At 68.4% G+C, this 12,500-nt stretch overlaps 1 protein-coding gene across 1 annotated transcript; it reads left to right on the forward strand.

The window, feature by feature from the left end:
- Window positions 1-987: 987 nt before the first annotated feature.
- On the forward strand, window positions 988-2,882 carry LOC126854025 (golgin subfamily A member 6-like protein 22; the record flags this gene model as incomplete). The annotated part of the gene is made up of 2 exons (XM_050600351.1): window positions 988-1,388; window positions 1,440-2,882. Coding segments are annotated over 2 exons (1,844 nt in total), but the record flags the coding sequence as incomplete, so codon positions are not given.
- Window positions 2,883-12,500: the final 9,618 nt, after the last annotated feature.

Genomic DNA, 12,500 nt, shown 5'->3' on the forward strand with positions numbered 1-12,500 from the left:
CAATAAAAGTAGAAATAGAAGAAACTAAGCTGACAGACAGTGCAGACTCTACAGTAATCAGTGATACAAATAAAGAGGAAAAGGTAGATAAAGAGGAAAAGAAGTATTTAGAAATACAACAGGAACGGAAAAAAGAAGAAGAAAAATCAATTAAAGAGCAATTAGAACAGCCAAAAGATGATATAGTTGGAAAGAAAAAAGAAAAAGAAGAGGAATATAAAAAGGTAGAGAAACAACAAAAATATATGGAAGAGACTGATAAAATAAAAAGTGAAAACAAAGAACAAAAGAAAGAGGAAACAGAAAAAATAAATAAAGAACAGAAAAGCAAAGAAATTGAACAAGTAAGAGAAGAAGCAGAGCAAAGTGTAAAAAGTATAAAAGATGAAAAGATTAAGAAAGATAAAAAAGAACATAAGACAACACAAGAAGCTGAAAGTTTAAAGAAAGAGAAAGCTGACAGAGAAATACAGCAAATTGAAGAGCAACAGGAGAAAATGAGTGTGACTGAAAGCATAAAAAATGAAATCAAAGAGTCTAAAAAAATCACAGTAACTGGAGAAATAAAAAGTGGAAGATGGAATGAATAAAGGAATAAGAGATTAGATAAGAAAGAAAAGAATCAGATAGTAAGAAAACTGAAAGGATCTAGAAAGGTGGAAGAAACAGAAAAGAATGAAATAGAAGAAATCAAAGATAAAGTGGAGAGGAACAGAAGAGATGAAAGAAAGAGAATCAGATAGTAAAGAAACTGAAAAGGATCTAGTGGAAAGTGGAGAAACGAAAAGAATAAAATAGAAGGAACGAAAGAGGAAGAAAGGAAGAGATCAAGAAAGAAAAAGAATCAGATAGAAGGAAGAAATCTGAAAGATCTGTGGAAAGGTGGAAAGAAAGAAGATGAAAGGAAGGAAGAAAAGAATGAAAGAATCAGAGAATGGAAAGATCGGAAAGGAATGAAGCAAGAATGGAAGCGAAAGATGTAACAAGAAAGAAAAGAATCAGATAAAAGTAAGAAAACTGAAAAGGATCTAAAGGCAAAGGAGGAAAAAATAGAAAAGAATAAAGCAGAAGAAGCCAAAGATAAAGTGGCAAAGGAACAAAAGGAAAAGTCAGAGATTATACAAGAACGAAAAGAATCAGATAAAAATAAGAAAACTGAAAAAGATCTAAGTGGAAAGGTGGAAGAAACAGAAAAGAATAAAACAGAAGAAATCAAAGATAAAGTGGCAGAGGAACAAAAGGAAAAGCAAGAGATTGTACAAGAAAGAAAAGAATCAGATAAAAGTAAGAAAACTGAAAAGGATCTAAAGGCAAAGGAGGAAAAAATAGAAAAGAATAAAGCAGAAGAAGCCAAAGATAGGTGGAAGGAACAAAAGGAAAAGTCGGATGTACAAGAACGAAAAGAATAGAAATAAGAAACTGAAAAGATCTGCGCAAAGGTGGAAGAAACAGAAAAGAATAAAACAGAAGAAATCAAAGATAAAGTGGCAGAGGAACAAAAGGAAAAGCAAGAGATTGTACAAGAACGAAAAGAATCAGATAAAAGTAAGAAAACTGAAAAAGATCTAAGCGCAAAGGTGGAAGAAACAGAAAAGAATAAAACAGAAGAAATCAAAGATAAAGTGGCAAAGGAACAAAAGGAAAAGCAAGAGATTGTACAAGAAAGAAAAGAACCAAATAAAAGTAAGAAAACTGAAAAGGATCTAAGCGCAAAGGTGGAAGAAACAGAAAAGAATAAAACAGAAGAAATCAAAGATAAAGTGGCAGAAGAACGAAAGAAAGAGCAAGAAACTGAACAAGAAAGAAAAGAATCAGATAAAAATAAGAAAATTGAAAGATCTGAAGACTTAAGCGCAAAAGTGGAAACAACAGAAAAGATTAAAGCAGAGGAAGCCAAAAATACAGAAAACAAAAAAGTAAAAGCAAAGGAAAAGAAAGAGGCTGAAATAAAAGAAAAAGAAGAAGAATTGAAAGATATGAAAGAAAATGATGCAGCAGAATTATATAATAAAAAAAATGAAATCGAAAAAGTTCAGAAAGAAGACAAAGAAAAAACAGATGGGACACAGCAAAATGAGCAAGAACATGTAAAGATAGAAGAAACTGAAATTGCAAAAAAAGAAAAAGACGTTCACGATCACAAAATGGAAGTCAAAGAAATAAAACAAGAGGAGAATAAAACTCTCAAAAAAGATGAGAAAGAGCAAGAGAAAGAAAAAGCGAAAAGTAAAAAGACTGAGAAACTGAAAAAGGAGAAAGAAAAGCTGGCACAAGAGAAACAAATAAAAAAGGAAGAAGACGAAAAATCAAAAGACGAGAAGAGGAAGGAAATGGAAAAGAAAAAAGAGGAATCTAGCAAAAAAAATGAGTCTACACAAGAAATAAAGAAACAGGAACAAAAACAACAAGACCAACTGGAAGTAGTAAAAACACAAGAGCAGAAGGAAAAAGAGATAACAGAAAAAATAAAAGAGAAAGAAAGCAAAGAAGCAAAAGATGATGTGCAAGAATTCGAAACGAAAAAAGAAAAATCTAACAAAATAGAAGAATCTACAGAGAAAATGAAAGAGAAGGAACAAGAAAAAGAGGATAAAATTAAAATATCAAAGAAGGAGGATGAGGAACAAAAACGAATAATTCAAACTGAAAAAATAAAGGTAGCAGAAAATCAACAAGCAGAAATGAAGAAGGATATGCAAGAAGATAAGAAAAAGATAACACAAAAGAAGGAGAAGCAAGAAGATAAAAAAATAGAAAAGGAACAAGAGAAAATAATAGAAAAAGGAAAGGAAGAAATTGTTAAAATAGATCAAGTGATACAGCAAACACATAATGAATACACAGAGAAAGAAAATCCTAACCTAGGACCTAGCCTGACCTAACCTAACCTAGCCTAGCCTAAGCCTAGCCTAGCCTAACCCTACAGCCTGGCCCCTGGCCTGGCCTGGCCTGGCCTGGCCTGGCCTGGCCTGGCCTGGCCTGGCCTGGCCTGGCCTGGCCTGGCCTGGCCTGGCCTGGCCTGGCCTGGCCTGGCCTGGCCTGGCCTGGCCTGGCCTGGCCTGGCCTGGCCTGGCCTGGCCTGGCCTGGCCTGGCCTGGCCTGGCCTGGCCTGGCCTGGCCTGGCCTGGCCTGGCCTGGCCTGGCCTGGCCTGGCCTGGCCTGGCCTGGCCTGGCCTGGCCTGGCCTGGCCTGGCCTGGCCTGGCCTGGCCTGGCCTGGCCTGGCCTGGCCTGGCCTGGCCTGGCCTGGCCTGGCCTGGCCTGGCCTGGCCTGGCCTGGCCTGGCCTGGCCTGGCCTGGCCTGGCCTGGCCTGGCCTGGCCTGGCCTGGCCTGGCCTGGCCTGGCCTGGCCTGGCCTGGCCTGGCCTGGCCTGGCCTGGCCTGGCCTGGCCTGGCCTGGCCTGGCCTGGCCTGGCCTGGCCTGGCCTGGCCTGGCCTGGCCTGGCCTGGCCTGGCCTGGCCTGGCCTGGCCTGGCCTGGCCTGGCCTGGCCTGGCCTGGCCTGGCCTGGCCTGGCCTGGCCTGGCCTGGCCTGGCCTGGCCTGGCCTGGCCTGGCCTGGCCTGGCCTGGCCTGGCCTGGCCTGGCCTGGCCTGGCCTGGCCTGGCCTGGCCTGGCCTGGCCTGGCCTGGCCTGGCCTGGCCTGGCCTGGCCTGGCCTGGCCTGGCCTGGCCTGGCCTGGCCTGGCCTGGCCTGGCCTGGCCTGGCCTGGCCTGGCCTGGCCTGGCCTGGCCTGGCCTGGCCTGGCCTGGCCTGGCCTGGCCTGGCCTGGCCTGGCCTGGCCTGGCCTGGCCTGGCCTGGCCTGGCCTGGCCTGGCCTGGCCTGGCCTGGCCTGGCCTGGCCTGGCCTGGCCTGGCCTGGCCTGGCCTGGCCTGGCCTGGCCTGGCCTGGCCTGGCCTGGCCTGGCCTGGCCTGGCCTGGCCTGGCCTGGCCTGGCCTGGCCTGGCCTGGCCTGGCCTGGCCTGGCCTGGCCTGGCCTGGCCTGGCCTGGCCTGGCCTGGCCTGGCCTGGCCTGGCCTGGCCTGGCCTGGCCTGGCCTGGCCTGGCCTGGCCTGGCCTGGCCTGGCCTGGCCTGGCCTGGCCTGGCCTGGCCTGGCCTGGCCTGGCCTGGCCTGGCCTGGCCTGGCCTGGCCTGGCCTGGCCTGGCCTGGCCTGGCCTGGCCTGGCCTGGCCTGGCCTGGCCTGGCCTGGCCTGGCCTGGCCTGGCCTGGCCTGGCCTGGCCTGGCCTGGCCTGGCCTGGCCTGGCCTGGCCTGGCCTGGCCTGGCCTGGCCTGGCCTGGCCTGGCCTGGCCTGGCCTGGCCTGGCCTGGCCTGGCCTGGCCTGGCCTGGCCTGGCCTGGCCTGGCCTGGCCTGGCCTGGCCTGGCCTGGCCTGGCCTGGCCTGGCCTGGCCTGGCCTGGCCTGGCCTGGCCTGGCCTGGCCTGGCCTGGCCTGGCCTGGCCTGGCCTGGCCTGGCCTGGCCTGGCCTGGCCTGGCCTGGCCTGGCCTGGCCTGGCCTGGCCTGGCCTGGCCTGGCCTGGCCTGGCCTGGCCTGGCCTGGCCTGGCCTGGCCTGGCCTGGCCTGGCCTGGCCTGGCCTGGCCTGGCCTGGCCTGGCCTGGCCTGGCCTGGCCTGGCCTGGCCTGGCCTGGCCTGGCCTGGCCTGGCCTGGCCTGGCCTGGCCTGGCCTGGCCTGGCCTGGCCTGGCCTGGCCTGGCCTGGCCTGGCCTGGCCTGGCCTGGCCTGGCCTGGCCTGGCCTGGCCTGGCCTGGCCTGGCCTGGCCTGGCCTGGCCTGGCCTGGCCTGGCCTGGCCTGGCCTGGCCTGGCCTGGCCTGGCCTGGCCTGGCCTGGCCTGGCCTGGCCTGGCCTGGCCTGGCCTGGCCTGGCCTGGCCTGGCCTGGCCTGGCCTGGCCTGGCCTGGCCTGGCCTGGCCTGGCCTGGCCTGGCCTGGCCTGGCCTGGCCTGGCCTGGCCTGGCCTGGCCTGGCCTGGCCTGGCCTGGCCTGGCCTGGCCTGGCCTGGCCTGGCCTGGCCTGGCCTGGCCTGGCCTGGCCTGGCCTGGCCTGGCCTGGCCTGGCCTGGCCTGGCCTGGCCTGGCCTGGCCTGGCCTGGCCTGGCCTGGCCTGGCCTGGCCTGGCCTGGCCTGGCCTGGCCTGGCCTGGCCTGGCCTGGCCTGGCCTGGCCTGGCCTGGCCTGGCCTGGCCTGGCCTGGCCTGGCCTGGCCTGGCCTGGCCTGGCCTGGCCTGGCCTGGCCTGGCCTGGCCTGGCCTGGCCTGGCCTGGCCTGGCCTGGCCTGGCCTGGCCTGGCCTGGCCTGGCCTGGCCTGGCCTGGCCTGGCCTGGCCTGGCCTGGCCTGGCCTGGCCTGGCCTGGCCTGGCCTGGCCTGGCCTGGCCTGGCCTGGCCTGGCCTGGCCTGGCCTGGCCTGGCCTGGCCTGGCCTGGCCTGGCCTGGCCTGGCCTGGCCTGGCCTGGCCTGGCCTGGCCTGGCCTGGCCTGGCCTGGCCTGGCCTGGCCTGGCCTGGCCTGGCCTGGCCTGGCCTGGCCTGGCCTGGCCTGGCCTGGCCTGGCCTGGCCTGGCCTGGCCTGGCCTGGCCTGGCCTGGCCTGGCCTGGCCTGGCCTGGCCTGGCCTGGCCTGGCCTGGCCTGGCCTGGCCTGGCCTGGCCTGGCCTGGCCTGGCCTGGCCTGGCCTGGCCTGGCCTGGCCTGGCCTGGCCTGGCCTGGCCTGGCCTGGCCTGGCCTGGCCTGGCCTGGCCTGGCCTGGCCTGGCCTGGCCTGGCCTGGCCTGGCCTGGCCTGGCCTGGCCTGGCCTGGCCTGGCCTGGCCTGGCCTGGCCTGGCCTGGCCTGGCCTGGCCTGGCCTGGCCTGGCCTGGCCTGGCCTGGCCTGGCCTGGCCTGGCCTGGCCTGGCCTGGCCTGGCCTGGCCTGGCCTGGCCTGGCCTGGCCTGGCCTGGCCTGGCCTGGCCTGGCCTGGCCTGGCCTGGCCTGGCCTGGCCTGGCCTGGCCTGGCCTGGCCTGGCCTGGCCTGGCCTGGCCTGTGGCCTGGCCTGGCCTGGCCTGGCCTGGCCTGGCCTGGCCTGGCCTGGCCTGGCCTGGCCTGGCCTGGCCTGGCCTGGCCTGGCCTGGCCTGGCCTGGCCTGGCCTGGCCTGGCCTGGCCTGGCCTGGCCTGGCCTGGCCCTGGCCTGGCACAGGCCTGGCCTGGCCTGGCCTGGCCTGGCCTGGCCTGGCCTGGCCTGGCCTGTTTCTGGCCTGGCCTGGCCTGGCCTGGCCTGGCCCTGGCCTGGCCTGGCCTGGCCACTGGCCTGGCCTGGCCTGGCCTGGCCTGGCCTGGCCTGGCCTGGCCTGGCCTGGCCTGGCCTGAAGCCTGGCCCACGGCCTGGCTGGGCGCAGCCTGGGCCTGGCCTGGCTGGCCTGGCTGGCCTGGCCTGGCCTGGCCTGGCCTGGCCCTGGCCTGGCCTGGCCTGGCCTGGCCTGGCCTGGCCTGGCCTGGCCCTGGCCTGGCCTGGCCTGGCCTGAGCCTGGCCTGAGCCTGGCCTGGCCTGGCCTGTGGCCTGGCCTGGCCTGGCCTGGCCTGGCCTGGCCTGGCCTGGCCTGGCACTGGCCTGGCACGGCACAGGCCTGGCCTGGCCTGGCCTGGCCTGGCCTGGCCTGGCCTGAGCCTGGCCTGGCCTGGCCTGGCCTGGCCTGAGCCTGGCCTGCGGCCTGGCCTGGCCTGGCCTGGCCTGGCCTGGCCTGGCTGGCCTGGCCTGGCCTGGCCTGGCCTGGCCTGGCCTGGCCTGGCCTGGCCTGGCCTGGCCTGGCCTGGCTGGCCTGGCCTGGCCTGGCCTGGCCTGACCTGGCCTGGCCTGGCCTGGCCTGGCCTGGCCTGGCCTGGCCTGGCCTGGCCTGGCCTGGCCTGGCCTGGCCTGGCCTGGCCTGGCCTGGCCTGGCCTGGCCTGGCCTGGCCTGGCCTGGCCTGGCCTGGCCTGGCCTGGCCTGGCCTGGCCTGGCCTGGCCTGGCCTGGCCTGGCCTGGCCTGTGCCTGGCCTGGCCTGGCCTGGCCTGGCCTGGCCTGGCCTGGCTGGCCTGGCCTGGCCTGGCCTGGCCTGGCCTGGCCTGGCCTGGCCTGGCCTGGCCTGGCCTGGCCTGGCCTGGCCTGGCCTGGCCTGGCCTGGCCTGGCCTGGCCTGGCCTGGCCTGGCCTGGCCTGGCCTGGCCTGGCCTGGCCTGGCCTGGCCTGGCCCTGGCCTGGCCTGGCCTGGCCTGGCCTGGCCTGGCCTGGCCTGGCCTGGCCTGGCCTGGCCGGCCTGGCCTGGCCTGGCCTGGCCTGGCCTGGCCTGGCCTGGCCTGGCCTGGCCTGGCCTGAGCCTGGCCTGGCCTGGCCTGGCCTGGCCTGGCCTGGCCTGGCCTGGCTGGCCTGGCCTGGCCTGGCCTGGCCTGGCCTGGCCTGGCCTGGCCTGGCCTGGCCTGGCCTGGCCTGGCCTGGCCTGGCCTGGCCTGGCCTGGCCTGGCCTGGCCTGGCCTGGCCTGGCCTGGCCTGGCCTGGCCTGGCCTGGCCTGGCCTGGCCTGGCCTGGCCTGGCCTGGCCTGGCCTGGCCTGGCCTGGCCTGGCCTGGCCTGGCCTGGCCTGGCCTGGCCTGGCCTGGCCTGGCCTGGCCTGGCCTGGCCTGGCCTGAGCCTGGCCTGGCCTGGCCTGGCCTGGCCTGGCCTGGCCTGGCCTGGCCTGGCCTGGCCTGGCCTGGCCTGGCCTGGCCTGGCCTGGCCTGGCCTGGCCTGGCCTGGCCTGGCCTGGCCTGGCCTGGCCTGGCTGGCCTGGCCTGGCCTGGCCTGGCCTGGCCTGAGCCTGGCCTGGCCTGGCCTGGCCTGGCCTGGCCTGGCCTGGCCTGGCCTGGCCTGGCCTGGCCTGGCCTGGCCTGGCCTGGCCTGGCCTGGCCTGGCCTGGCCTGGCCTGGCCTGGCCTGGCCTGGCCTGGCCTGGCCTGGCCTGGCCTGGCCTGGCCTGGCCTGGCCTGGCCTGGCGGCTGGCCATGGCCTGGCCTGGCCTGGCCTGGCCTGGCCTGGCCTGGCCTGGCCTGGCCTGGCCTGGCCTGGCCTGGCCTGGCCTGGCCTGGCCTGGCCTGGCCTGGCCTGGCCTGGCCTGGCCTGGCCTGGCCTGGCCTGGCCTGGCCTGGCCTGGCCTGGCCTGGCCTGGCCTGGCCTGGCCTGGCCTGGCCTGGCCTGGCCTGGCCTGGCCTGGCCTGGCCTGGCCTGGCCTGGCCTGGCCTGGCCTGGCCTGGCCTGGCCTGGCCTGGCCTGGCCTGGCCTGGCCTGGCCTGGCCTGGCCTGGCCTGGCCTGGCCTGGCCTGGCCTGGCCTGGCCTGGCCTGGCCTGGCCTGGCCTGGCCTGGCCTGGCCTGGCCTGGCCTGGCCTGGCTCTGGCCTGGCCTGGCCTGGCCTGGCCTGGCCTGGCCTGGCCTGGCCTGGCCTGGCCTGGCCTGGCCTGGCCTGGCCTGGCCTGGCCTGGCCTGGCCTGGCCTGGCCTGAGCCTGGCCTGGCCTGGCCTGGCCTGGCCTGGCCCTGGCCTGGCCTGGCCTAGGCCTGGCCTGGCCTGGCCTGGCCTGGCCTGGCCTGGCCTGGCCTGGCCTGGCCTGGCCTGGCCTGGCCTGGCCTGGCCTGGCCTGGCCTGGCCTGGCCTGGCCTGGCCTGGCCTGGCCTGGCCTGAGCCTGGCCTGGCCTGGCCTGGCCTGGCCTGGCCTGGCCTGGCCTGGCCTGGCCTGGCCTGGCCTGGCCTGGCCTGGCCTGGCCTGGCCTGGCCTGGCCTGGCCTGGCCTGGCCTGGCCTGGCCTGGCCTGGCCTGGCCTGGCCTAGGCCTGGCCTGGCCTGGCCTGGCCTGGCCTGGCCTGGCCTGGCCTGGCCTGGCCTGGCCTGGCCTGGCCTGGCCTGGCCTGGCCTGGCCTGGCCTGGCCTGGCCTGGCCTGGCCTGGCCTGGCCTGGCCTGGCCTGGCCTGGCCTGGCCTGGCCTGGCCTGGCCTGGCCTGGCCTGGCCTGGCCTGGCCTGGCCCTGGCCTGGCCTGGCCTGGCCTGGCCTGGCCTGGCCTGGCCTGGCCTGGCCTGGCCTGGCCTGGCCTGGCCTGGCCTGGCCTGGCCTGGCCTGGCCTGGCCTGGCCTGGCCTGGCCTGGCCTGGCCTGGCCTGGCCTGGCCTGGCCTGGCCTGGCCTGGCCTGGCCTGGCCTGGCCTGGCCTGGCCTGGCCTGGCCTGGCCTGGCCTGGCCTGGCCTGGCCTGGCCTGGCCTGGCCTGGCCTGGCCTGGCCTGGCCTGGCCTGGCCTGGCCTGGCCTGGCCTGGCCTGGCCTGGCCTGGCCTGGCCTGGCCTGGCCTGGCCTGGCCTGGCCTGGCCTGGCCTGGCCTGGCCTGGCCTGGCCTGGCCTGGCCTGGCCTGGCCTGGCCTGGCCTGGCCTGGCCTGGCCTGGCCTGGCCTGGCCTGGCCTGGCCTGGCCTGGCCTGGCCTGGCCTGGCCTGGCCTGGCCTGGCCTGGCCTGGCCTGGCCTGGCCTGGCCTGGCCTGGCCTGGCCTGGCCTGGCCTGGCCTGGCCTGGCCTGGCCTGGCCTGGCCTGGCCTGGCCTGGCCTGGCCTGGCCTGGCCTGGCCTGGCCTGGCCTGGCCTGGCCTGGCCTGGCCTGGCCTGGCCTGGCCTGGCCTGGCCTGGCCTGGCCTGGCCTGGCCTGGCCTGGCCTGGCCTGGCCTGGCCTGGCCTGGCCTGGCCTGGCCTGGCCTGGCCTGGCCTGGCCTGGCCTGGCCTGGCCTGGCCTGGCCTGGCCTGGCCTGGCCTGGCCTGGCCTGGCCTGGCCTGGCCTGGCCTGGCCTGGCCTGGCCTGGCCTGGCCTGGCCTGGCCTGGCCTGGCCTGGCCTGGCCTGGCCTGGCCTGGCCTGGCCTGGCCTGGCCTGGCCTGGCCTGGCCTGGCCTGGCCTGGCCTGGCCTGGCCTGGCCTGGCCTGGCCTGGCCTGGCCTGGCCTGGCCTGGCCTGGCCTGGCCTGGCCTGGCCTGGCCTGGCCTGGCCTGGCCTGGCCTGGCCTGGCCTGGCCTGGCCTGGCCTGGCCTGGCCTGGCCTGGCCTGGCCTGGCCTGGCCTGGCCTGGCCTGGCCTGGCCTGGCCTGGCCTGGCCTGGCCTGGCCTGGCCTGGCCTGGCCTGGCCTGGCCTGGCCTGGCCTGGCCTGGCCTGGCCTGGCCTGGCCTGGCCTGGCCTGGCCTGGCCTGGCCTGGCCTGGCCTGGCCTGGCCTGGCCTGGCCTGGCCTGGCCTGGCCTGGCCTGGCCTGGCCTGGCCTGGCCTGGCCTGGCCTGGCCTGGCCTGGCCTGGCCTGGCCTGGCCTGGCCTGGCCTGGCCTGGCCTGGCCTGGCCTGGCCTGGCCTGGCCTGGCCTGGCCTGGCCTGGCCTGGCCTGGCCTGGCCTGGCCTGGCCTGGCCTGGCCTGGCCTGGCCTGGCCTGGCCTGGCCTGGCCTGGCCTGGCCTGGCCTGGCCTGGCCTGGCCTGGCCTGGCCTGGCCTGGCCTGGCCTGGCCTGGCCTGGCCTGGCCTGGCCTGGCCTGGCCTGGCCTGGCCTGGCCTGGCCTGGCCTGGCCTGGCCTGGCCTGGCCTGGCCTGGCCTGGCCTGGCCTGGCCTGGCCTGGCCTGGCCTGGCCTGGCCTGGCCTGGCCTGGCCTGGCCTGGCCTGGCCTGGCCTGGCCTGGCCTGGCCTGGCCTGGCCTGGCCTGGCCTGGCCTGGCCTGGCCTGGCCTGGCCTGGCCTGGCCTGGCCTGGCCTGGCCTGGCCTGGCCTGGCCTGGCCTGGCCTGGCCTGGCCTGGCCTGGCCTGGCCTGGCCTGGCCTGGCCTGGCCTGGCCTGGCCTGGCCTGGCCTGGCCTGGCCTGGCCTGGCCTGGCCTGAGCCTGGCCTGGCCTGGCCTGGCCTGGCCTGAGCCTGGCCTGGCCTGGCCTGGCCTGGCCTGGCCTGGCCTGGCCTGGCCTGGCCTGGCCTGGCCTGGCCTGGCCTGGCCTGGCCTGGCCTGGCCTGGCCTGGCCTGGCCTGGCCTGGCCTGGCCTGGCCTGGCCTGGCCTGGCCTGGCCTGGCCTGGCCTGGCCTGGCCTGGCCTGGCCTGGCCTGGCCTGGCCTGGCCTGGCCTGGCCTGGCCTGGCCTGGCCTGGCCTGGCCTGGCCTGGCCTGGCCTGGCCTGGCCTGGCCTGGCCTGGCCTGGCCTGGCCTGGCCTGGCCTGGCCTGGCCTGGCCTGGCCTGGCCTGGCCTGGCCTGGCCTGGCCTGGCCTGGCCTGGCCTGGCCTGGCCTGGCCTGGCCTGGCCTGGCCTGGCCTGGCCTGGCCTGGCCTGGCCTGAGCCTGGCCTGGCCTGGCCTGGCCTGGCCTGGCCTGGCCTGGCCTGGCCTGGCCTGGCCTGGCCTGGCCTGGCCTGGCCTGGCCTGGCCTGGCCTGGCCTGGCCTGGCCTGGCCTGGCCTGGCCTGGCCTGGCCTGGCCTGGCCTGGCCTGGCCTGGCCTGGCCTGGCCTGGCCTGGCCTGGCCTGGCCTGGCCTGGCCTGGCCTGGCCTGGCCTGGCCTGGCCTGGCCTGGCCTGGCCTGAGCCTGGCCTGGCCTGGCCTGGCCTGGCCTGGCCTGGCCTGGCCTGGCCTGGCCTGGCCTGGCCTGGCCTGGCCTGGCCTGGCCTGAGCCTGGCCTGGCCTGGCCTGGCCTGGCCTGGCCTGGCCTGGCCTGGCCTGGCCTGGCCTGGCCTGGCCTGGCCTGGCCTGGCCTGGCCTGGCCTGGCCTGGCCTGGCCTGGCCTGGCCTGGCCTGGCCTGGCCTGGCCTGGCCTGGCCTGGCCTGGCCTGGCCTGGCCTGGCCTGGCCTGGCCTGGCCTGGCCTGGCCTGGCCTGGCCTGGCCTGGCCTGGCCTGGCCTGGCCTGGCCTGGCCTGGCCTGGCCTGGCCTGGCCTGGCCTGGCCTGGCCTGGCCTGGCCTGGCCTGGCCTGGCCTGGCCTGGCCTGGCCTGGCCTGGCCTGGCCTGGCCTGGCCTGGCCTGGCCTGGCCTGGCCTGGCCTGGCCTGGCCTGGCCTGGCCTGGCCTGGCCTGGCCTGGCCTGGCCTGGCCTGGCCTGGCCTGGCCTGGCCTGGCCTGGCCTGGCCTGGCCTGGCCTGGCCTGGCCTGGCCTGGCCTGGCCTGGCCTGGCCTGGCCTGGCCTGGCCTGGCCTGGCCTGGCCTGGCCTGGCCTGGCCTGGCCTGGCCTGGCCTGGCCTGGCCTGGCCTGGCCTGGCCTGGCCTGGCCTGGCCTGGCCTGGCCTGGCCTGGCCTGGCCTGGCCTGGCCTGGCCTGGCCTGGCCTGGCCTGGCCTGGCCTGGCCTGGCCTGGCCTGGCCTGGCCTGGCCTGGCCTGGCCTGGCCTGGCCTGGCCTGGCCTGGCCTGGCCTGGCCTGGCCTGGCCTGGCCTGGCCTGGCCTGGCCTGGCCTGGCCTGGCCTGGCCTGGCCTGGCCTGGCCTGGCCTGGCCTGGCCTGGCCTGGCCTGGCCTGAGCCTGGCCTGGCCTGGCCTGGCCTGGCCTGGCCTGGCCTGGCCTG

Source organism: Cataglyphis hispanica, chromosome 13 (assembly GCF_021464435.1).
Source record: "Cataglyphis hispanica isolate Lineage 1 chromosome 13, ULB_Chis1_1.0, whole genome shotgun sequence".
Taxonomy (NCBI): Eukaryota; Metazoa; Arthropoda; class Insecta; order Hymenoptera; family Formicidae; genus Cataglyphis; species Cataglyphis hispanica.